The 25,294-nt window shown below is 25.7% G+C and overlaps 12 protein-coding genes across 12 annotated transcripts in view, besides 2 other annotated features; 6 read left to right on the plus strand and 6 right to left on the minus strand.

The window, feature by feature from the left end:
* Positions 1-515: 515 nt before the first annotated feature.
* On the minus strand, positions 516-3,029 carry EHI_196890 (gamma-adaptin, putative; the record flags this gene model as incomplete). Its single annotated transcript, XM_644960.2, has 1 exon — positions 516-3,029. The coding sequence occupies one exon, from the start codon at positions 3,027-3,029 to the stop codon at positions 516-518; it is 2,514 nt and encodes an 837-aa protein (XP_650052.2).
* A 144-nt stretch (positions 3,030-3,173) lies between these two features.
* Positions 3,174-4,277, minus strand: EHI_196900 (uncharacterized protein; the record flags this gene model as incomplete). The annotated part of the gene is made up of 1 exon (XM_644962.2): positions 3,174-4,277. The coding sequence occupies one exon, from the start codon at positions 4,275-4,277 to the stop codon at positions 3,174-3,176; it is 1,104 nt and encodes a 367-aa protein (XP_650054.2).
* Positions 4,278-4,556: 279 nt separating this feature from the next.
* Positions 4,557-5,684, plus strand: EHI_196910 (glycerate kinase, putative; the record flags this gene model as incomplete). Its single annotated transcript, XM_644963.1, has 1 exon — positions 4,557-5,684. The coding sequence occupies one exon, from the start codon at positions 4,557-4,559 to the stop codon at positions 5,682-5,684; it is 1,128 nt and encodes a 375-aa protein (XP_650055.1).
* Positions 5,685-5,776: 92 nt separating this feature from the next.
* On the minus strand, positions 5,777-6,235 carry EHI_196920 (60S ribosomal protein L23, putative; the record flags this gene model as incomplete). Its single annotated transcript, XM_646205.2, has 1 exon — positions 5,777-6,235. One exon carries the CDS (start codon positions 6,233-6,235, stop codon positions 5,813-5,815), a length of 423 nt encoding a protein of 140 aa, XP_651297.1. The 3' UTR covers positions 5,777-5,812.
* Positions 6,236-6,381: 146 nt separating this feature from the next.
* Positions 6,382-8,682, minus strand: EHI_196930 (uncharacterized protein; the record flags this gene model as incomplete). The annotated part of the gene is made up of 1 exon (XM_648069.2): positions 6,382-8,682. One exon carries the CDS (start codon positions 8,680-8,682, stop codon positions 6,382-6,384), a length of 2,301 nt encoding a protein of 766 aa, XP_653161.2.
* A 321-nt stretch (positions 8,683-9,003) lies between these two features.
* Positions 9,004-11,160, plus strand: EHI_196940 (heat shock protein 90, putative; the record flags this gene model as incomplete). The annotated part of the gene is made up of 1 exon (XM_648040.1): positions 9,004-11,160. The coding sequence occupies one exon, from the start codon at positions 9,004-9,006 to the stop codon at positions 11,158-11,160; it is 2,157 nt and encodes a 718-aa protein (XP_653132.1).
* Positions 11,161-11,243: 83 nt separating this feature from the next.
* Positions 11,244-11,624: a repeat region.
* A 30-nt stretch (positions 11,625-11,654) lies between these two features.
* Positions 11,655-11,883: a repeat region.
* Positions 11,884-12,473: 590 nt separating this feature from the next.
* Positions 12,474-12,788, plus strand: EHI_196950 (uncharacterized protein; the record flags this gene model as incomplete). Its single annotated transcript, XM_648042.1, has 1 exon — positions 12,474-12,788. The coding sequence occupies one exon, from the start codon at positions 12,474-12,476 to the stop codon at positions 12,786-12,788; it is 315 nt and encodes a 104-aa protein (XP_653134.1).
* Positions 12,789-12,840: 52 nt separating this feature from the next.
* On the minus strand, positions 12,841-14,249 carry EHI_196960 (RhoGAP domain containing protein; the record flags this gene model as incomplete). Its single annotated transcript, XM_648043.1, has 3 exons — positions 12,841-13,023; positions 13,087-13,923; positions 13,983-14,249. The coding sequence occupies 3 exons, from the start codon at positions 14,247-14,249 to the stop codon at positions 12,841-12,843; spliced, it is 1,287 nt and encodes a 428-aa protein (XP_653135.1).
* Positions 14,250-14,722: 473 nt separating this feature from the next.
* Positions 14,723-17,617, minus strand: EHI_196970 (Importin beta-3 subunit family protein, putative; the record flags this gene model as incomplete). The annotated part of the gene is made up of 1 exon (XM_648045.1): positions 14,723-17,617. One exon carries the CDS (start codon positions 17,615-17,617, stop codon positions 14,723-14,725), a length of 2,895 nt encoding a protein of 964 aa, XP_653137.1.
* Positions 17,618-17,825: 208 nt separating this feature from the next.
* Positions 17,826-23,093, plus strand: EHI_196980 (uncharacterized protein; the record flags this gene model as incomplete). The annotated part of the gene is made up of 1 exon (XM_648046.2): positions 17,826-23,093. One exon carries the CDS (start codon positions 17,826-17,828, stop codon positions 23,091-23,093), a length of 5,268 nt encoding a protein of 1,755 aa, XP_653138.2.
* A 107-nt stretch (positions 23,094-23,200) lies between these two features.
* Positions 23,201-24,184, plus strand: EHI_196990 (Rab GTPase activating protein, putative; the record flags this gene model as incomplete). The annotated part of the gene is made up of 1 exon (XM_648047.1): positions 23,201-24,184. One exon carries the CDS (start codon positions 23,201-23,203, stop codon positions 24,182-24,184), a length of 984 nt encoding a protein of 327 aa, XP_653139.1.
* Positions 24,185-24,670: 486 nt separating this feature from the next.
* EHI_197000 (phosphatidylinositol-3,4,5-trisphosphate3-phosphatase, putative) overlaps positions 24,671-25,294 on the plus strand; it is a gene marked incomplete at both ends in the record, with an annotated part of 744 nt that continues 120 nt past the window's right edge. Inside the window, one exon of the mRNA XM_001913429.1 lies at positions 24,671-25,294. This exon is cut by the window's right edge and continues 120 nt beyond it. Coding sequence (XP_001913464.1) covers positions 24,671-25,294 — 624 coding nt within the window.

The raw sequence follows: 25,294 nt of genomic DNA on the forward strand, positions 1-25,294 counted from the left end.
ATTTAAAACTAACATTTTACATCATTTAATATAATTAATTCTTTATCTGTACATTTTATTCACTACTTATATTTTTTTCTATTAATATTTATTAGACAGTATTTCCATACCACTTCTAATTCCCTCCAATAATAATGATAATTACTTTCAAATCTTACCTTCCTTCTTTGATCATTTCCTGTTTTATATTCCATGCAAATTATATCAATGTGAAGATCTACACTGACATTTTCTTTACAAACAAATACACAATCTCAAAGGATTAATGAAAAGAAGTACAAAAATTTGAAGAAAACCAATTTTAAAAAGTGTGTAATAACTTAAAGACATAATTCAAAGATGAACAACAGATATAATTGATGTTGTAAAAAAAAAGATAGTATTAATTCAAATCAGTTATTTAATCAGATGACTTTATTCAAAATTAAGTTCATTCAAAAAGAGTTAGACAAATAATAAGACTGTAATAAAAAACAGAGAATAAATGAAACATAAAAAAGTCAAGTTCTGTTCAATTAATTGCAAATGTAGACATTGGCATTTTCTTCTGCTTGAACACCATCTCTCATGAAAAGAACTTTAATTTTCACAACTACTGGCTTATCAGTAACCATTCTTGTGAGAATTAAATCTTGAGTAACTTGATCAATGGATAATGGTTGAAGAGTATTACTAGTGGGACTCATAAGTTGTAACTCAATCCACTTAGGTACTGCAACCTTCATAGAAAAGTTTGTTAATTGAGAATTAGAAGTATTAGTAAAAGTAGCATGAACAAGATATTTAGGTTCTTCAGGTTTGATATTGAATTGAACAATTACTCCATTATTATTTAATGCTTGAATAATAAGATTATTTGTATTATTCACTTGTTGTTGTAATGGAATATCATTTTGTGGAGTTTGGAGAGTAGATGAAGTTGGTTGAAGTAAATTATTTAAATTAGTTGATGGCTGAGTTGCAGGAGTGGTAGTAGGATTAATAATAGTATTCATAGTAGGATTAGGAGTAGGATTAATAGGTAATGGTCCAGTGAGTAAATCTAATAAGTTAGTAGATTGTTGTGATGATGAAGAAGGAGTTGATTTAATAGGGGTAGAAGAAATACCAAGAATATCCAATAAATCATCTTTTTTAGGTTCTTCTTTTTTGAATGATTGATTAGGTTGAGGTTGAGAAACAAGAGTTGTTTCTTTCAAAGATTCGGTTGAGACAGTTGGAAGAGATTGAGTTGGTATAGTAGTTTGAGACATTTGATTTGAATGTGTTTCTTGATGAAGATTTTCAGGGATTGGCATTCTGTTAACAGCGTCTAATCTTAAATCATCATATGAAAAGAATTGACTAAATTCAATTGCACGTTGTTGTAATTCAACATCAATATTTGTTTTATAAATATTAATAAATTCTTGAATTCGTTGATTAAATTGAGAAGGAATACGAGCAGATAATTTAGTTAAAGCAATAAGAATTTCTCCTTTAATTGTAGAATCAGAAAAACCAGTTCCATCAATTGAAATAATTAAATCAAGCATTGTGCTTGGTTGTACACCAGCAAATTGTCCTTCTTGAATAGCTAATAAATCTCCATATTCTCCAATAGCCCAAATAGCAACTTTATTTAAAGCTAATTTACTAACATCTTTTTTTAATGCTTCAAATAATTTATGAACAGCATATCCTTGTAATTCAATATTTTGTTGAATTAATAATATAAAATTCCATGTAACTTCTTCTGGAACAATATCACCAGCAAGAGTAATTGTTTCTAACATTGAATCAAATTTCCATTTTATATCTGGTCCAAATTTATCAGTTAACCAACATATTTTAATTACAACATCTTGTTTGAATTGAATATCTGACAATTGAAGGAATGAAAGAAGTTCTTTTACTAATCCAACAACATTTGATTCATTAACTAATGAATATACTAAGTCTAATGCTCTTTTACGAATAGCATGATCTCTATCTTTTAAACATTCAACAATAACACTTTTATGTTTTTGAATAGATGTACCTACAAATTCAAGAAGATATTGAAGATATTCTAATGCAACATATTTAAAATTAGAATCTTTTCCATTAAGTAATTTAATAAGAACATCAACTGCATTATGAAGTAATGTTTCATCTGCTTCAATACTTAAAATTGTTTTAACTGTTTCAAATAAAATAGCATTTCCTACATTTCTACTATTAGAAGTATTTGCAATAACAAAGTTAAGAACTGAATACATTAATGATGAATTAGCTTTATCATCATGTCCAAGAATACCTAATAATTGAATTAATTTTGTTTGAAGGAATGGATGTGTAATTCCACTAACATCATAATCAGGAATAAATGATGAATGAACAAGTAATTTTAAGTTATTTAATAAATTAGGAATTAATTTTCTAAATTCTCCAATTGCATTAGGTAAATATTTACATAATTCAATTGCAAGTGTTACTCCTGATAATTGTAATGAAAGTTGTCTTTCTACTATAAGAGCTTTAGTTTTTTGAACATAAATATCTGAATAACTAGGACATTTTCGAATAATACGAAGTGCAGCTGCTGCAGCTTTCTTTTTAATATAATTAATTGGTGATGACATTAATTTTTCTACTTCTGATGCAACATCTTGAGCAATACCTTCACTACCAATATTTGATATTGTAGTTAATGAAAGTCCAACAATAAATTGGTTTTGTGATAATAAGTCATTATGCAAATGGTTTGTAACCAATGTTAATACTTCTTGAGTTTCATCTAATAATAACATTAATGCTAAATATCCAATTCTTTTATCTGAATAATGGTGTGAAGAAATTAATGCTAAACATTCCATTTGTCCATATTGTGTTGGATATCCTAATAACTGAATATAAATTAACTTAGCAACATTTCTATGTCTTATTGTTAAATTATTTGATGACATTGATGATCGAATAACTGCACACTCTTTAGTAATAATTTCTCTTTCTTCTGCAGCTGTTTTAGCACTACGAACACTAAGGATTAATTCTCTTAATTTTGCCATTTCTTTTACAATTTTTTGTTCTTCTATATTTATTTTTTTTTTGTTTTTTTTTTTTTTTCGATTTTGTTCTTTATTTTCAAATCTCCACAAAAATAAAAAACTTTTTGAGGCATAATCTTGTTATTAAATTATAAGATTCCTTTCTTAACTTGGTAAATAGGTTTGTTTATAAGAAACAAACCACCCAAATCTGTTCTTACAATAAAAGAAAAGAAGTGAAAAACATGCTGAAAAGAAAAATATTAAATCTGAGAATGATGTATATGTGTTATAATCAATATCTTGAAATATATTATAAATAACTGAATGTGATGAAGCAACCAGATTAGATCTTGACATAATGATAAATGATAATGAGTATATCGTTAAAAAATAACATGTACCAACAACAATACTTCCTTTCACTCGTTCTGAACTTAAATTATTACAAGATGTTATAATTTTAATAGCTTTAGATAATAATCCTTTAATACCAGTAATAACTAATATTCCTACCATCCCAAATGATAATATTTGTGCTACACTATCCCAATCTACTTCAATATGAATAAATTTTGTAATAATGGATAATACTTTTGTAATCCAACTTGATCCATCTGAATGAGTTAATCCAATAACATGAATAATACAATTCATTAATTTATATATACAATATACACTCATTATTCCACCATATGTTTTGTTGTATATTCCAACAACACCTTTCTTTTTCTTATATGCTCTTTGACTTTCACACATAATAACATATTCTCTATAAACCATTTGATATAATTCACTTGATGTTTCACCTCGTTGTTCCATGAATTTAAGTTGTGCATATTTTGTTTTAATTTGTTCATCACTATATCTTTTATGGAATGGATCAAGGTGTTTCATAGGTAATTGAATCGAAGAATATCCTGATAATATTGCAGAGATGAAAATTCCAATGACTGCTAGTTTCTCTAATAATCCATATAGACTAAATATCCCTCGTTCAGTATGAATTAATGAACTTATAATAACTATCACTATTACATGGAATAATAACCCAATCATACTCCACTTTTTTAATCCATAATGATGAAGAAAACAATAAGGATATATTACAATTAATAAAACAACTATAGAAATGATAGTAATAATGAATATTATCATTCTCAACCCTGCAAATTCTTCAGTAACTACATCAACCAATAATGATAGATAAAGACTACATAATGTTGGTATTGTTAAATAAACACTTAATGCTGATTCCTTACTATACATTTTTATATATTTTTGTTTAATAAAAAATAATCCAATAAATAAGATAAAAAGAAGTGATACACCAAGTATCATTGGTAATTATAAGATTATCTTTTTAAGATTATTTATAATCCTAAATCATTTGCATTTCTTTATTATGAAATAACTCCTTTATCAGTTTATAAAAATCTTTTACCATTTCCTATCAAACTCTCAAACATTATATTATGTTTTTTCTAATCATCTTTATTATTTTTTATTATGAACTATCAAAAAAAATAACTAAAAAACATTGTTATAATGAAAGTTGTTGTGGCATGTGACTCATTTAAAGGAAGTATCAGTTCAAATGAAATTAATGAGTGTATTAAACAATCATTAAAAAGTATTTATCCAAATTATGTAATTAAAACATTTGAATTAGGAGATGGTGGGGAAGGAACAATGGATAGTATTATAAGACGACTCAAAGGAAAACGAATACAAACGATTGTTCATGGACCATTAATGGAACAGATGAAAAGTGAATATGGGATAATCAATGAGAATATTGCAATAATTGAAATGGCAAGTTGTAGTGGATTAACACTTATTCCAAAAGAATTAAGAAATCCTCTCAAAACAACTACATTTGGTGTTGGAGAAATGATATATGATGCTGTAATTAATCAAAAAGTGAAGAAAGTTATTGTTGGAATTGGAGGGAGTGGAACAAATGATGGAGGAACAGGTATGTTAGAAGCACTTGGATTTCAGTTTAAAGATTCTAAGAATAAAATACTTGGAGTTGGAGGTGAAATTTTAAATCAAATAGAGTCTATAGATTCTAGTTGTGTTTCTAAAGAGATATTAAATATCCCTATAATAGTTGCATGTGATGTAAATAATCCATTTTATGGTAAAAATGGTGCTGCATTTATCTATAGTCGTCAAAAAGGTGCAGATGATCAAATGATACAACAATTAGATAATGGATTAGAACATTTTGCTCAAGTAATTAAAAAAGTAAAAAAGATAGATCTTAATCAAATCCCAGGAACAGGTGCTGCTGGTGGACTTGGAGGAGGATTTATTGGGTTTTTAAATGCAGAATTAAAACCAGGAATTGAATTAATATTGGACTTGTTTCAGTTTGATCAAATCATAGAAGATGCACAATACATTATCACTGGAGAAGGAAGAATAGATGAACAAAGTTTTATGGGAAAAGTACTTTGTGGAATACTCAAAAGAGCTCAAAAATACAAAATAAAAGTAATTGCAATAGGAGGAGCAGTGGAAGTCGACTCTAATACCATTGATCCATTGTTAAGTGTATTTTGTATACAAAACAAACCAATAACATTAGAAGATGCTATGAAAAAAGAAGAAGTTATCAAAAATGTAACTGTCTTAATAAGAAATATATTTAAACTTCTTCAACAATAATGTTTAAATAAAAAGATTGTTATGCTTTAAATGTTTGATTAAATGAATGAAAAATAATAAAAAAAAAAGATTGAATACAAGAAACCAAAACTTCACAAATAAATCGAACTTGACCAAACATTACTAGCTTAAACAATAGTTGGTGCATTTGATGAAATCTTTGGCCATAAATCAGCTGATTCCTTTGAAACTGGTCCAGTAATAGCTGATCCTTTCATTTCTCCTTTCATGTTAACAATAACAGCTGCATTATCTTCAAAATATAATGTAACTCCATCTTTTCTTCTCCATGTTCTTCTTTGTCTAATGATGACAGCTGTATGCATCTTCTTTCTATATTCTGGTTTACCTTTTTTACATGTTGCAACAACCATATCACCACATCCAGCTCTTGGAAGTCTATTTAATCTTCCATGGAATCCTTTTACTGAAATAATAGTAAGTGTTTTAGCTCCAGTATTATCTGCACAGTTAACTGTTGATGCATTATTTAAACCACAAGTAACTCGGAATTTATTTCCTTGTCTTCCTCCAGCTCCTCTCTTTGGCATCTTTCAATTAACAGGGTTTTTTAGTTTATCTTTCCTCTATAGTTTTTTTTCTTATTTCTTTTTATTATTTTTCTCAACTCATCAATTAAATAAAAATTCTTAAAATTTTGATTGAAAAAACATTGAATTTTCTGTATTTATCATATTTAATCATCATAACTTGATTCTACATTGATTAAATACATTAACCCTATGATCATTAGTGTGGTTAGTATCATTACAGTAATTACAATAACAACTATTTGAGTATGATATTTAAATACTAATACAAAATCTTCTCCACTCTCACTTGCTTTTTTTAACATTCTAATATGCCATGGTAGTCGAGTTGGTGGTGTAACTACTGTTCTAGACTCAGTTTCATTTCCTTCATTTTTTGGTTTATCAATTTCCATAACTTTATTTGGATTATGTTTTCTCATAGGTTCAAATTTTACTTCATTACCTCCATTCTCTCTTTTTTGTTTTCGTTTAACTTCTCCAGGAGTTGATGGTATTGATTTTTTTGTTCTTCTCATTAATAATAAACTTTTCTTTGTTTTTTCAATACCAGGTGATTTTGATACCATTGGAATACCTTTAATATCTTTTTCTCGTTGTGTTTTTATTGCAATTGGTTTTTCTAAAACAGTTGTTGTTGATTTTGTTTTATTATGTGTTGTTTCTGTTTTTTCAATTTGATATGGAACTTCTGTAAATCCAATATTATCTTTATCATTACTCTTAGACTCTATTTGTATTGGTGTTTGAATAATTGGTTCTGCAATATCTCTTTGAATAGGGACTTCAATAAACCGTGTTTTCTTTCGTTCTTCTTTTTTATGTGTTTTTTTATTTTCTTTTTTTGTTTCTGACTTTTGTTTTGTTCCTTTTTTCTCTTTAATATTATCTTCAGTATCTTTTATACCTTTTTCGTGATTTAAAGACGTTTCTTCTTTTACTTCTTTTGATGTTTTTTCTTTTATTTCTTTTAAATGATGAGGGATATAACTCTTAATTGGTTTTGTTAAATCTATATTAATTTTTACTTTTGGCTTATTTTCATCAGAAATAACTCCTGTTTCAATAATACTACTTTCATCAGAAATATCTCCTATTGATTGTGATTCTATAGAACTTTCTGTTGTTTTTGTTTTGTTTTTTCGTGTGAATGGTTTTGCATTTAATTTAAATTTAGTTATTGATTCACTTGATTCAATTGTTGATTCACTTTCTTTACTAACCATTGTTGGAATAGTAATATCCTTCATTTCAAATTCATCTATTTTTTTATTTTCTTTTTCTTTCATTACTTTTATTTCTTCTATTCTTTCTTTTGCTTCGTTTGTATTATTAATTACTTTCGAATCAATACATTCTGATGCACGTTGACTCTTTGTGTTTAATGAATGTTGAATTATTTTATCTGGTAATGTAGCTCCATCAAATGTTGTGTCTGGAGTAACTGCTTCAAGTGAAAGTGATCCAAATGAATCATTAATTTCTGTACTTGATGTATCTTCTGAACTAGTGAAACTTTCTTTAATTTTTTTACTCACTCGTACTGGATTTACCTTTTTCTCTCCACTTTTCTTTCTTTTTCCACAATCAGTCATTATACCTGAATAATTAAGTATTTTATGAAATGAACGTAATTTAATTTCTAATGTTGTTGATGGTGCAATAAATAACATTTTATTTGCTTCATAAATATCACCCCATAATTCTTCTGTTGATAATTCTAATTCTGCTTCAACAAATTGTTGTAAAAAATCATCTGGATCAGCTATTTCCATTAATTCATTAAATCCTTCTTCAATTTTCTTTGTTTTTGGTCTTTCATATATTTCTTGTATTATTTTCCCCTCAACTTCTTCTATTGATTTTTTATTTTTGTTTTCCGTTTCAGGACTTTTAGTTTCATTTCCTTCTTTTTTTATTTCATCCGTATCCGCTAACATACTAAAGAATGATGGTCGTCTTTGGTTTTCATCTTTGTGTTTTTCAAACATTACTTCAGTTTGTTTACTTCCTTCTTCTATAAATCGTTTACATGAATGAATGATATGTTGTTCACAACTTTTAATCCAAATCCCCATCGTTGAATTTGTTTCTGTTTTTAAACAAGCTGTAATACCATTAATACTTGAAAAAAATGAACAATCATTAAATAATAATTCATCAACCATTGCTTCAAAACTTTCTAATACAAAAGAACGACTTGTTGTTATCCAACATTTTCCACCATCATGGTTTGATGGATCAGATCGTTCTGGTTGAACTGTTGACTTAAAAATATGAATATTTATAAATTGATTAGTATGAAAATCATAATCATCAATGTATTGTTTCCATAAAACTTTGAATTCTTCTCTTCTTGAAAAGTTAGCTACAGGACTACCTGGTACACTATAATCACTAGAAGAAGGCATTGCTTCATCATCTATATAAATGGTAAAAGTGGTCATGATAAAGAGGAGAGAAAAACAAAAAAAAACAAGTTCCAATGTCTAGCAACAGAGAGAAATATTGTTATTTAAAAAATGTTTTAGAAAAAATACACATCATTAAAAATAAGTCATCTCATAAGAAAGCACTACGTGGAAAGGGAAACCCTAAATAAAAAACCTAAAAAAAAAAGAAAAGAAGAGGAAGAAATATAGTAAAAAAATAGGAAAAGAAAGTAAAAGAAGACGAGAAGAAAATAAATAAATGAAGGAAGAGCAAATGACAACGAGAGCTGACGTGGTGTATTACAATTACATCGTAGACAAAAGAAGAGTATTTAAATGGGAAATAGAAAAGATCAATCATTAGAAGAAGAAATGACTGAAACATATCAATTCCAAGCAGAAATTAATCAATTATTATCATTGATTATTAATGCATTTTATTCAAATAAAGATATTTTCTTAAGAGAATTAATTTCAAATTGTTCAGATGCACTTGATAAAATTAGATATCAATCACTTCAAGATAAGAGTGTTCTTGAAGCTGAACCAGAATTAGTAATTAGAATTACAGCAGATAAAGATAATAAACAATTAATTATTGAAGATACAGGTATTGGAATGACAAAAGCAGATTTAATTAATTGTCTTGGTACTATTGCAAGATCAGGAACAAAGACATTCATGTCAAAGATTATTGAAGGAACAGCTGATGTTTCTATGATTGGACAATTTGGAGTTGGATTTTATTCATCATATCTTGTTGCAGAGAAAGTAACAGTTATTACAAAAAATAATGATGATGAACAATATATTTGGGAATCATCAGCAGGAGGAGAATATACAATTACACTTGATGAAAGTGGAGAAAGATTAAAGAGAGGAACAAAGATTATTTTAAAACTTAAAGAAGATATGCAAGAATATCTTGAAACAAAGAAGATTCAAGAAATTATTAAGAAACATTCCGAATTTATTCAATATCCAATTATGTTATATGTTACAAAAGAAACTGAAGAAGAAGTAACAGATGATGAAGCAGAAGAAAAGAAAGAAGAAGAAACAAAAGAAGAAGACAAAAAGGAAGAAGATGTTAAAATTGAAGATGATAAGAAAGAAGAAGAAAAACCAGCAAAGAAAACAAAGAAAGTAAAGAAAGTTACACATGAATGGGAACAAGTTAATAAACAAAAACCAATTTGGACAAGAAATCCAAGTGAAATTACAAAAGAAGAATATGCATCATTCTATAAAACTATTTCAAATGATTGGGAAGATCATCTTGCAGTTAAACATTTTTCAGTTGAAGGACAAATTGAATTTACAGCATTATTATTTGTTCCACAAAGAGCACCATTTGATATGTTTGAAACTAAGAAGAAACCAAATAATATTAAATTATATGTAAGAAGAGTCTTTATTATGGATGATTGTAGAGAATTAATTCCTGAATGGTTAGGATTTATTAAAGGAGTAGTTGATTCAGAAGATCTTCCATTGAATGTTTCAAGAGAAATGTTACAACAAAATAAGATTCTTAAAGTTATTAGAAAGAATCTTGTAAAGAAATGTCTTGAATTATTTGTAGAAATATCAGAAAATAAAGAAGATTTCAAAAAATTCTATGAAGCATTTGGAAAGAATCTTAAATTAGGTATTCATGAAGATTCAACAAATAGAGATAAAATTGCAGAATTACTTAGATTCTATTCATCAAAGAGTGGAGAAGATATGACATCATTCAAAGATTATATTGCAAGAATGAAAGAAAATCAAAAAGAAATATACTTCATTACAGGAGAAAGTAAGAAAGCTGTTGAAACATCACCATTTGTTGAAGGATTTGTTAAGAAGGGAATTGAAGTACTTTACATGACAGATCCAATTGATGAATATGCTATGCAACAACTTAAAGAATTTGACGGAAAGAAACTTGTTTGTATTACTAAGGATGGAATTAAAGTAGAAGAAACTGAAGAAGAAAAGAAAGAACAAGAAGCTAAAGAAAAAGATAATGAAGAATTAAGTAAAGTAGTTAAAGAAATTCTTGGAGATAAGATTGAAAAAGTAGTAATTTCTAATAGATTAGTTAACTCCCCATGTGCACTTGTTACAGGAGAATATGGATGGAGTGCTAATATGGAAAGAATTATGAAAGCACAAGCATTAAGAGATAACTCTATGAGTACATACATGGTTTCTAAGAAAACACTTGAAATTAATCCAGATCATCCAATTGTTCAAGAATTAAGAAAGAGAGTCCATACTGATAATAGTGATAAAACTGTTAAGGATCTTGTTGTATTATTATTTGAAACAGCATTATTATCATCAGGATTTTCATTAGATGAACCAGCTGCATTTGCTGGTAGAATTTATAGAATGGTTAAACTTGGATTGTCTCTTGATGACAAAGAAGAAGAACAACCAACTGAAGCAGTTCCAGCTGTTGAAGAAACACCAATTGAAGATTCAAAGATGGAAGAAGTTGATTAAAGAAAGGTGATTGAATAATTCAAAAAGTTTTAGAAAAAGTGTTTTTTATTGTTTTAATTTTTAATAAAAAGTTTAATAAAAAAAGATGCATTACAATAGATACCACAAAAAATATAAAAAAACAAATAACCAAAGAAGAAGAAATTCATATCAACCAAGAAATATAAATGATAGAAGAATGAGTGAAAATAGGTATTATCTGTATGGACAGAGATACATGAATAATCACACTAACCATTACAATAACAATTATTACCATAACTATCACAACATAGATGATACAAATCGTTTCACTCATCACTTCATTCATAACGATCGTCATAAATATTTTAACAATAACTTAAATAGAAATAAACAATAGTGTCATAATAAAAACAAACACTATAATAACACACAAAAAAGATATAAACAATATCAAAATAAAAAACAAAATCAAAACAGAAATAAATAAAATGATAAAAATAATGAATATCATTCAGTTAAATGAAATATGACGTAAAGAAAATAAATAAATTACAAGAGAGTATAAGACATAACAGAGAAATAATATAAGTAAAAACAGTCACATTAATATCACCAATAATTTAATACACAATGAATTTATAATAAGATTAAAAATGTTGAAATTAGAAATGCATTAATACTATACAAACAATAACCATCAAAACTATGAAAGAATTAATGTTTTATGAAACGAATTTTCTAAATATATTAAAAGGTGAATCAAATAATTGTCATATGACTGAAATAAATATAAATAAAATATAATGAAGAAATAGAAATAATCAATTCTTAATATTCAATTCAAATGAAGATATATTTAATAATTGATTTATATAAAATAAGGTTTTATTCATTTTTAATAAGTCATTAAAACTAATAATAAAAATTTTTTGCATTTCAATAAAATAAAGTATTTATCAAATAAATAATATCGTTTAAATACATATGAATTAGTAATATATTAAAAAATATATTAATATAAATAAAAATTTTGTTAATAATGTTAATTTTATTAACATAAAGTAATAAAGAATTAAAAACATAAAAATTAATATTTGAAATATTCGACCTATTAACAATGAGGTAATAGGAGATACTATTTCAATTTTCTTGCATCCATTACTAACTTTTTATATTGATAACAATTAAAAAGTAACGATGATAAGATGCGGGACAAATTTAATGAGATAAACGGGGTTTAAATATCTGAAGGGTTATTATAAAATACTAATAAAAATTAGTAAAAAACTATATTTTAATAGAATAAAAAACAAATTTAAAATTAAAATAAAAAAAAGATATTAAGTTCAATGAGTAATATCTTTGATCCTGATTATGAATGGACTAAAAAAACGGTATGTCATGCAATTTTTACTATTAAATCTCTTGTTTCTCCAATAGTTGGAATTATTTGTGGGATAATTGGAATTCAAGGATGGTTAGGATTCGCTATTTGTTTTGGATGTGTTATATTAATATCATATTTCTTTGTTGTTTATTATTCATTAGATGAACTTGACCCAGAAGTAACAATTGGAGATGCAATAAATGAAGGTCTTGGCGTTTCTTTAGCAGAGTTCTTACTATTTTGGATAATTTTCTTTACCATGTTCCATTCTCAATAAATGGTTTTAATTACAACCAATAAAAAGATGACAATATTCAAAACAATTACAATTAATTGAGTGGTGTTGATTTTGCAACATATTTACCAATATTAAATATTCTTGTTTTTGTTTCATTTTGATTTGGTCTATGTCTTGTGAAATACATTGATTGTCTTTTATTAAAGAAGATATCATGATAAATTGGAGGAGTAATTACATCATTAACTCTTCTTTTAAAGCAATCATCTATATCCTATTTGTTATTCTTTATTCATTATTTTATTCAAACTTAATTATATTTTATGAAATAACAAACGGTAAATATAACTTCTTTATTCTTAATCATAAGTTCAAATGTTTTGATAATATATCCTGTTTGTGGTCCAATGGTTTGAATATCATTTTTACTTACAAATGTTGATAAACCAAGGCATACTGCAATATTATAATTATCCATTTTTGATTCAGGACAATTTGTTATTCTTCCACAAAGAGCTAATAAATGTTTCAGAATACTTGCATTTGTTTTTGGTAATTGACATGTTAGTTCACGTATTTTGTCAACCCAAACTTCTTCATTAGTACTATTGCTCATAGTAATACTTAACATTGGTTGAAGTAATCGTTGAGGCCAAATAGGAGTATTTAAGCTTCTTAAAAATTTTCTTATTACTCCTGAAAGATTTACTACATCTGTTGCTTGTACATCAATAACACCAATTAGTTTAGTGTAACTTTCTAATGCTTTTGAGTCAGCGCATTGTCTAAATACTCCTTCAAGAGATCTTGGTGTGAAATAAATTCCATACATAGCTTTAAGAATAGGAAGAGGAACTTCTTCGTTTTCATTTTTTATAATTTCATCTGTTGACTGTGAATAATTAGTATTAAGTAGTTTCTTTCTTTCGTTAATAACTGATACAACAGCAGTTTCTAATTCATTAGAATCTTCTTCCTCCATAATATTATTGAATTTGACCATTTGATGTGAAATAAGATTTAAGTCATTAATGTATGAAGAAAGTGATTGAAATAACGAAATATTGGATATCATATTATTTTGTTGCATTGCAATATCAGGAATAGATGAAATATTTTCACCCCATGAATTATTATTTTTTAATGAAACAGATAACTTGTTTAAAGTATTTTCCTAAATGAAATAAGTATTTATTCATACTTTTTGAATTTGTTTAATAAATGTTAACAAACATATATTTTAAATATTTCTATTAACACTTCATTTGTATGTGAAATTACTAAAAGTTCATGATAAATAGAAGTTGATGAAGAAGCTTTGGGGACATTAATTCTTAAATTTTCTATTTTTGTATGAAAATTTTGAATTAAAGGAATTAATGTTTTAAATGTTTGCGTTATTTGGTTAGAGTTTATTGATAATTGTTCCATTGCTTGAAATTTGTTTGATCCATATCTTTCAAGACATAATTTATGTGCAGGAAGTAACCAGTCATTCATTTTATATTCTATTTGTAGTTTTTTTTTAAAAATTTAAGTTTATAAAAATATGTTTAAATATAAAAATATTTTATTTAATTTTTTGTTGTATTAATATGAAGTGATGGTTTGTGATGATTCTCTTTATCTGATATTAAAAATTATATAGTTAAATGGAAGAAGATATATTAACACTTAAAAGTCAAATTAAATACCTTAGACAAAAAGTTTATACGCTTGAAAGAAAAAAAGATTTTAAAAAAGAATATGAAGAAATAAAAAGTAAGTATCAAATAGTCAAAGATTTAAGAATCAAATTAGCAATATCACTTTCAGAAGAACGAAGAAAAAATGAACAATATGAAATGATGATAGAATATTATGAATCAATTATTAATCAACTTATTTTTCATTGATTTTATTTTATGTATGTGTAATATATTTTTGTTTTTTTTTTTAATAATGAAATATATATTATATGAAATTGATTTGAATTAACTTGATATAATTTCATTAAGAGCATCTTTTCTTTCGAGACTCATATTTTGAATACATTGTTTTGTTAAAGTATCGTACTTTTCTGAAACTACTGTTAATACTTGTTTCATTATAATAAGATTTTCTTTTGTATAAGAACGATATAAGAAATTATCAGCAAGAATAATAAGAAGATTAGGAATGTGGTTTTGTTCTAAATTAATTAAACCATTAATATACATTAAACATAACTCATTACAGAGTTTTTCATTTTTATTTTTAATAGGTAAATATTTTAACCATTCTTTAGCTTGTTCAGGAAGTTTAAGATCTAAAATAATTCTTCCTAATTTCCTGACTGCTTTAGATTGGACATATTCATTCGTTTCTTCTTTTACCATTTTCCATAACCTATTTAATACTTCTTCAATATTCTCAAATCCACGTTCAAAAGAAGCAACTAATGCACTTATTGCTGCATCTCTTACAGCAATACAAGAGTCATTTAACCCTTCAATAATTCCTGGAGTTTTTAATCCACAATCCCTAATAGCAATTTTTAATACTCTCATTGCAACAACTCGTGAAGAAGAAGATCCTTTTAACTTCTCCAAAATAATTGGATGAATATAATTAGCATATGCATTACTCATCGAACCCAAAACAATTGATGTAGATAAAGCAGACAATAATGTTTCTGTTACTTTGCCAACTTCTCTAAATTGTTCTAAATGTTTCAAAGCAGCTGCAATATTTGACATAACAATATTACTATCTAATGGAATGTCATGAGATATAATTCTTTCTAATGTTCCTATTCCCGCAGAACATAACTCAGAATCAAATGAATGACACCCTGAATCTAATACAGCAACTAGTCTTTGTAAAGTAAGTTCTATTTCTGGACTTCTTTGATCTTGATATAATATAATAAATAATGAACCAGCAGCATTAATAGCAATAGAAGCAATACTAATGTTAATTGATCTTGATTCTGTTACAATGATTTCAATAACGTGATTCATTACTGGTAGTAACAATTTATGTGCTTCAGAAATCAATACAGATAAACATCCCATAGCACTTTTCTTCTCTTCAGATAATCCACTTGCATTTTTAATTGGAATTTGTATTTTACATCGTTGGAGTAAAAAAGGAAGAAATTTAGTAATAAATGGATAGAAATATTCTTTTAACAAGGGAAGCATTCTTATAATAATTGTTTCTATATATCCAAGTAATGGATCATCTACTTTTATATTTGGTAAAGAAAGACACACATATAATTGTTCTGTTAATTTTTGAGCAAACAAAGTGAGTTCTGAACTATTAAGATAAAATCCAATAATACTAATAGACTCAATAATTCTTCCACGAAGTTCAAAATATTCATAAGTTGTTGGTATTTTATTTAATAATTGGAAGTAACCATTTAAAAATGAAGATGCATAACGTGTAAATAATTTTTGGACTCTAGTAACAAGAAAAGATATTGCACAAATTGCAGATGAAAGGACATGTAACTCACTTGATTGTAATAATGGTTGTAACATTGAAATAATTGATTCCATCTTTTCTTTCATTAGAGCTGTTGATGCAGAGTCAATAAAAAAGGATAAGAAGTCACACGTTCTTGCTTGAATTTTTGGAATTGGAGAATTAATGTTTGTTGCTATTAACTGACATACAATTGGTTCAAAAGTACTTCTCAGTGATGGATATGATTTAAGAACTCTATTGGCAAAAACCAAGACTTCATAAGTAACTCTTGGATGAAGAGAAATAATTGATAAAAATGATTGATATATTTGAGGGATAGATGCATATAATGAAGAAGTATCTATTGAAACGATTTGTGAAACCATAAAAATAAATGACCTAGCTTGTTGCCATGTTGGATTTGAAGGGGCTAAACTTAATACTTCTTTTGTTGGTTTAAAAAAACTAAATCTAAACATAAATTCTTCTGCAGCAGAACATAAACTATCTTTTTCTTCTTCTTTAAATTGATACCATTCAGGATTATCTTGAATTGTACAAAGCCATTGATACAAATACTTCATTGTAGGTAATAAAGCATCACCTAATGTTCTATAAGTTTCACATAAAACAGCAAGACATTCCATTGAAGGAATGGCATCACTTCCTAATAATTTTACACCTAATAAAGCGAATGTACATGTTTGTTTTAAATAATCATTAAATAATGCTGATGTTTCATTCATTTCACTTATAACTTCTATACAACTTTGTGCATTTAACCTATCTGTTTCCAACACATGAATTGCAGCTTCTAAGAATTGAGGATAATGTGATACAACTTCTTCAGTAAATTCTTTTCCTTCTTCTTCACAAACTTCAATGATTGATTTATATAATTGTAATGAAGAAACAACAACAATACTAACATCATTTAACAATTTTATTGCAGAGTTAAGAGATTCACGAATGAAGTCTACACTTGGTTCTGAAAAGATGATTAATAATGCAACTGTAGACAATGCTATTGATCGGTGTTGTGGGGACGGAAATGTAAACATTGACTTTAATGCAGGGAGAAGTTCTGGAAATGAAGGAGAAACAGTAAAAGTATCATAAAGTAATGATGAATAAGCACGAAGAAGTGCTGGAGGAGAATCACTTTGAAGGAGATGAATTAAAAATAATTTGAATTGTTGTTTTTGTTCATCAGTTAAATAATGATATAATGAGGGTTGTGCTTTGTAAAAATTACGAGATAATAAATTTGCAGATAATAAACGAATATTAGGATCGTTAGAATTAAGTGCTTGAATGTGAGTAGAGATTAATGTAGTTGGTTGAGAGAGTAATGAGTTATATAATTTTTCAGCATTTGAACGTATTTCGTTGTTTGAAGATAATAAATTTTGAAAGAGTAGTTCAACGTTCATTATGACTTTGAATGAAAATAGTGATTTAGAGTTGAACTAAAAGTTATAATAAAAAAATACTTATAAATAATAATAACAAAATTATTACATTCATTAACTTAAAGATCTAACAATTTCTTTATTTTGTCAATTCATGAATCGATTTATCTTACAAACCAACACATTTGAAGTGAGTATAAACAAATATAAAATCTCTCCAAAAGGTACAATGACTGGTATTCAACAAGGTCAAATCATTCAAATTTTTAAAGAAAATAAAACAATAACATTTGAACCTTATGATGAATTTGAATGGTTTTTATTTAATGGAAATGAAATGATTGTTTTGAGGAAAGGAGGAATTATTAGTATTGCTGATGATAAAACACCTCCTTCCCCATTAATGAAATTAAATGAATTTAAAGATATTTCAATTTATTCATACAAAGAAATTTTTGTTGTTATTGTTAAACAAAGTAACACTGTTGAATGTTTTATTTTTCATAATTTAAGACAAAATAGGTTGAAACCTTTATATAATGTGAAAGCTATTACTATGAAACAAAATTGTTTATTTGTACTAAAAGAAGATGGTGAATTATTTTGTATTGATTGTTTCATTGAAGGAAAGTCAATGTCTTATCATTTTAACTTAAAAGATATTGGGCTTAAAGAACAAGAATTAGAAGGTAATGTACAATTAGAAGTAAAAGATAATCTTTTAGAATATTGGATTATAAATAATAATGGAATTAGAATATGTCAGATTAATGGTGCTATTCCTTTTCGTCAAGAAAGTTTTATTGAAGAAATGGAACATCTTTATGATCCTAAGGATCTTCAATTAATTGGAGAAAATGATGAAAATGATGATGAATATATTCCTTATTCTATTCAAACATATCTTCAGGATTATATTACATTATCAATACAATATTCAAATAAACCTAAGGGAGAGTGGATTAATATGAAAAACCAAATAGAAAATGTTGACATTGATAATAGAATAATTCAAGTTATTACAACAAATAACAAACATCAATTAATTAATTTAAACACTCATAATACAACTATGGAATGTGAAAATTTATTATATTTAAAAGGAGATAAATTCAAATTTATAGTAATTGAAAATACTCAAACTATTCTATATTATATTAAATCAATAGACATTCTACACCCTCTTGTGGTATGTGGGTTTGATTATATAATCAACCAACTAAAACAATTAAACAACATTTCAATTAATTTTACTACTAAGTTACTATCAAGTATTAATAGAGAAAATGATGAGGATATTAATGAATGTATTAACCAAGCATCTTATCAAGAACTTCTAGATAGTATTAATATTATTGAACAAAGTATTGGAACAGGAGATTCTCTTAGTATTATTGTTAAAAGAGCATTAGAATTAGGAACAATAATAATGAAACGAATCATTAAAGAAGATAAAACAAAGATATTTGATAAAAAGATTCAGAATTTTATTAGAAAGATAATTGATAGTAAATATCCAATAAGAAAACGATTTAATGAGGAAAATCAAGAAGAAAAAAGATATGAAAAACCAATTATTCAAATAAATAATAAAATAAGTGATATTGGAAAAGAACAAATGATACAAATGTTATATTCTCTTAAAATAAAAGAGGCTATTAAAATGGGATTAATAAGTGGATATGAAAATATTTGTGAAGAATTAGAAATTATTAAACAAAATACGTGTAATACATTAATATTAAAAGGGTGTATACTTGCATTAAAAGAGTGTGGAATTAAGGTTGATGAATTGTTTATGTTATTTGATAAAAAGGTTCCTAGTATTGGATTATTTAAAGAACAACATATTAATGTTGTTGAATGTATGAAACAAATAATTTTAAGACGTAAAGCAATTATTGCTGAGAATGAAAATACAAGAATTGAATTACAAAAAATTAAAGAAAATAAAATGAATGAATTAAATGAAATTATGGAAGAAAAAACACAGTATTTAGATGAGCTGTCAGAAAATGGAAACAGTTCTAATAATGAAATAACTGAAAAACTTAATTCAATGAATTTAATAATTCAAACATTACAAGAAGATATAGAAGAAATTGCAAAACAAATTAAATTAATTATTCCATTAAAAATTGAAGCTTTAGAATTACCACAACTACCAGAGTATTATGTCAATTGTAAAGAAGAGTTATTATGTCCATTAGGATATATTGAAAAAAATGACTTACTAGATATTATGATGGAAATGAGAATTATTCCATTATCTAAAGAATTTAAAAATAAACATTTTCCTTGTGTTGAATATCAAAAAAGATCTTTTGAACATTTTTTCACTCCAACTACTTCTATTGAATATATTCCTTTCTATGAACTTTGTTTAGATCATATTAAACCCCTTAATGAATGGATGATGGAAATAGAAGATATAAATACAAAAGAATGTATTAAATTTGATGAAGAAGAACTTATGAAAAATGTAAAGAATATTACTTCAATATCAAATAATGAAAATATTAATATCATTGATTTATACAAAATTAAATATCAATATAATCCATCAGGCAAATACAATATATCATATCAACAAATAAAACCATTTGAAATAAATACATTACCATTAAAAGAATGTATTCAAAATAAAGACATTATAACTTGCTTTATTTATTCTTATACTAACAAAAAAACTAATCAATTACTTGAAGTTCTTAATAATTTACCAATTACAACTGAAACAATAATATTAGAAGAATTATTAACTCATTCTTATAATAAAAGAAAAGAACAATACAAATTACCACTAAATTACCCATCTCATAGTTCTTTGTTATCTGATGAATTCCAAGTATATGGATTTTTTAATAATAAACAACTTCCTGAACAATTTTATAAAGATTTATTCAAAAGAACTATACCAGAAATATTATATTTCTTTGATATGAATCAATTAGATATTCCTTCCAATGATGAATCACCACAAATATATCATCTTTCTATAACTCAAAACTATCATAAAGAATATCCACATTTATTAGATATTTGGGATTCAATACCATTAGAAGAATATTTAAAAGATTTTGGAATAATAGGAGAAGTTGTTTCTAAGTATCATTTAGAAAAAATACCATCACAACTTTTTTGTGAATTTATCAGATGTGTTTATCATAGAACAAGTGATATTGCAAAAATAAAAGCAACAATTATAAATAAATTAATTACAGAAAATCCAGAACTTACGCAACCATTAAAAAATATTATTGAGGAATGTAGTAATATACTAGACACTGAAGATTTACTTCCTTTAGGAGAGTATTGTCAAATGATTAAAGGATTAAATAAAAATTCAATTCTTATTAAAGCTGAAATAGAATGTATTAAACAAGGAATAAATAGAAATGAAATAAAAACAACGAAAGATATTATTCAATTTTTATTAGAAAAAAACAATAAATTACTTGATGAATTAATTATATTATGTAATGACGATGAACAATTTTATGCATTATTTGAAAAAAGTTATAGAAAAATGCAGAAAAGTGAAATAACACTATATCCTATTAATATATTAAATGAAATGAAAGGTATTAAACAAAATAATAATGAAATGTATATTGACACTCATACTACTCAACAATGGAAATTATATATTGAAGAAATTAAACAATTTAAAGGAGATAAGAGTTATATTATTAAACATTTTAAATGTTGTTGTGAATTAATACATAACCATAAAGAATGTGCTGTGGAACAACTTTGTTCTATTCTTTATTTATTATATAATGAACTATTTCAAATAACATTAAATCAAGTATATAAGTTAGAAGCAGAAAAATATAATCATACTTCTTTTAATGATTGTCTTGTTGTTTTAGGAATTGATGGACATTCTTATGTAAAAAAAGTATTAAGAATTGCTATGAATGGATCGATGACAAAAGATTTATTTAATTTATCATCAACAAAACTTGGAAGAATGAGTGTTAATGTTGGAAGTTTTAATGGACAAAAAAATATTTTTATTGAAAAAGAAAGTGATAGAAATGAATTTACTCAAGCAATGGAAAATATTAAATTATACAAGCATACTTCAGCTAGAATTCAATTATTTCATGATATTATGAGAGATTTTCCAATTAGAAGAGACATTATTGACATGGCATTAACAAATTATAATGCTGCTATATTAAAATTATTTAATCAATTCCTTCAAAAAGAATTTTTAGAAATGTTAGATAATACAGAAAAATGGGATGCCTTATTTAAATATATTAGAGTACTTAAATATGTTGAGATGGTTGAGGATGAATCTATTATTCAATTAATTTTACTTATTTTATTTAAAGCATCAAATGAAATTAATTTAATTAAAATTCATGGATGGTCAACAACACTCGTTAATGAAATTGTTGGAATGTTTAATGATAATAAAATGATTGCAAGAGAAGTTCTTGAGTTAATGGGTAATGTTCATGACCTTCATTTAATATCAGAATTACTTGTATTTGTAATATATGCTGCTAGAAAATCAAATGATGGAATATCTATTAAACAAGCTATTAAAATATGTGTAAGCCATATCGATGGATTTATTAATAATGATGTCTCTGATCTAATAAGACTATTATCAAGAACTGATACATTTAATGATGTTCTTATAAATAAAGAAAATATTTATTCATACCTTCTTAAAAAAATGATAGATGGTAAATTATCATTTAAAAATTTAGTTCCAAACAATGATTCTAAACTTAATCCAGTAAATATTTTCTTCTTTAGTGATGCATTAAACCAAATTATTTATGAAAATTCATTAGATGTATGGTTAAAAAATAAAAATGAAATAGTTGATTGCTTTATGTATATCCAAGAATTTGAACAAGCAGCTCATTTTCAATATTTAGTTGGAATTACTTATATTGAAAAACTTGTTGATCAAATTAAAGAAAATACTGAATTTCCTGAAGGAATGAATGAAATATTATCAATTTCATTAGAATGTTTTGCTGGTTCACTAGCATTTTTCTCAACTACATTAAATAATGTTTGGGCAAATAAATGTACAAAACAGATATTATGTATTGTTCTTCAAATGGTTTATAATAATGTTCAAATTATTGGGTTAGATCCATTAGAATCAAAAGAATTACTTTGCTATTTTAATAACTTTGAAGATGCTAATATCTTTGCTCAAGTTTATGACTTAAATGAGACATCAAAGTGGGCAGCTGCATTAATGCAACAATGTGTAATAATGGGTAATTTAGAATATTTCAAAGAATGGGCAGAATGTTATGAAATGGATAATAGAACTTATGAAACATTAATAGAATTTATGCAAACTGATAAACGTCTGTTAAATAAAGAAAGATGGGAAAAATTATTTGATATGATCAACTCAATTTTCCCACAAATGTCAAAAGAAACAAGACATGAAAAAACACTTGTTGAACGTATTAGACAAACACCATTAAAATTACATCTTTATATTCAATAGAATTAATTAAAATATATTATAATTTTTTTTAATAAAATAATAAAAATAAAAAAGAACTCAAAAAAATACTAACAAGAAAAAACCTTCAAAAAGAAAAAGGAGATATAATGGAAGAAACTGCACGTATTAAATCATTTCTAAAAGTCATAGATGAACCTATTGTTAATATAAAAAAATTAATGAAATTAAGTTGGCATGGAATACCATTCAGTATTAGATATATCATATGGAAATATTTATTGAGATATATTCCTGTTGAACATAAACGTGTTGAGTTAGTATTAAAAAAGAAAAGAAATGAATATGACTCTCTACAGAAAATGTTATCTTTTGAAGCAACAGAAATCGAATTAAAAACAAAAAAGCAAATTAAATTAGATTTAGTAAGAAGTACTACTGAAGTTCCATTTTTATTTCATGATAAAGCACAAGAAATAATGGAAAGAGTATTATTTTTATGGGCACTAAGACATCCTGCAAGTGGATATGTTCAAGGAATTAATGATTTGATTGTTCCATTATTTGTAGTGTTATTACAAGAATATTCTCCTTTAAGAGAAAAAAATGTTTTTGACGATGTTTTAGAAGATGACTTAAAGAAAGTTGAAGCTGATTTATATTGGTGTTTATCTTTATTACTTGAACATGTTCAAGACCATTATACAAGTAATCAAAGTAAAATATTTGAACAACTAACTTCTATGAAACAATTAATTATTAAAATAGACCAACCATTAGCAAGTCATTTTGAAGAGAATAATGTTGAATGTTTTCAATTTGCATTTAGGTGGTTCAATTGTTTTTTGTTAAGAGAAATGTCTTTAGAAAAAGGGTTACGTCTTTGGGATACTTATCTTTCAGATGAAGATGGTAATGGTTTCAGTCAATTCCATTTGTATGTGTGTGTTGCAATCATTGAAAAATATTCTTCTAAATTAATGAATATGGAATTTGCTGAAATTATGCAATTTTTACAAAATCTTCCAAGTGAAGAATGGACTAAATGTGATATGGATGCTTTGTTATCTGAAGCGTTTATCTTATATAAAAGATTTTCATCTTCAGATACTCATCAACCACTTTCTCATTAATTCATATTATTTTTTTTTTTATTTTATCAAAAAATTATTCAAATAACAATTTTTTCTTTTTTATGTTATTTTATCTCTTTAAATCATTCTATAATCTTCTCTTTTTAGATTGTTTCATTTTCATATTATTTTAATCTTTTTTCTCTTTTATAACACTATTATTGTCTGTGTTTTTCTCAACTCCTTTAAAAGAATTTCTTTAAGAGAGTTTGTAAAGAAACTTCTTTTTATAACAAAATTAATTATAAACTTGTAATGTGCTTAAAATATAAAAAACTATCTATTAAAACCTAAATATAGAATAATCTAAAAATAAAGCACTGATTTTTGATAGAAAAGTATTGAATGGAGGAAATTGAAAAACTATATTTTAATAAAAAAAAAACTATAAAAATAAAAAGCTAGAAAAAATTGAAACAAGAAAACTCTACAAGAGGAACTGAATAAGAAACAAACTCTAAATATTTTATAGATATATAAGAATCAATGGCGAATGTCCTAAGAGAAGCTGTTTCTAAAGCCAAAAGAAGATACCAACAATATGGATTTGATTTAGATCTTTCATATATTACACCACGAATTATTGCTATGGGATTTCCAAGTGAGAAATTTGAAGCTGCATATAGAAATCCATTAGTTGATGTATTACAATTTTTTGAAACATTCCATAAAGGACATTATAAAGTATATAATTTCTGTAGAGAAAAACCATATGATGGAGAACATAAAATTAAAGGAGAATATGAATATTTTCCATTTGATGATCATAATGCACCAGAATATCAAATTATTCCACAACTTTGTAAAGATGTAGATGATTATTTAAAAGCAGATGAAAGAAATGTTATTGCACTTCATTGTAAAGCAGGAAAAGGAAGAACAGGATTAATGAGTGCATGTTTTTTGGTTTATATGCTTGATTCATTAAATGCACATGAGGCAATTGATTTTTATGGAACAACAAGAACATTTAATAAAAAAGGTGTTACTATTCCATCACAACTTAAATATATTAATTATTGGAGTGCTGCATTAAAGTATCGATTTAATATTGGTGAACGAACAGTTAAAATGGTTAAAATTGAAATGACACCAACACCAAGAATTGCA

The sequence above is a fragment of the Entamoeba histolytica genome, genomic scaffold, assembly GCF_000208925.1.
Source record: "Entamoeba histolytica HM-1:IMSS scf_1104750519255 genomic scaffold, whole genome shotgun sequence".
NCBI lineage: Eukaryota > Evosea > Mastigamoebida > Endamoebidae > Entamoeba > Entamoeba histolytica.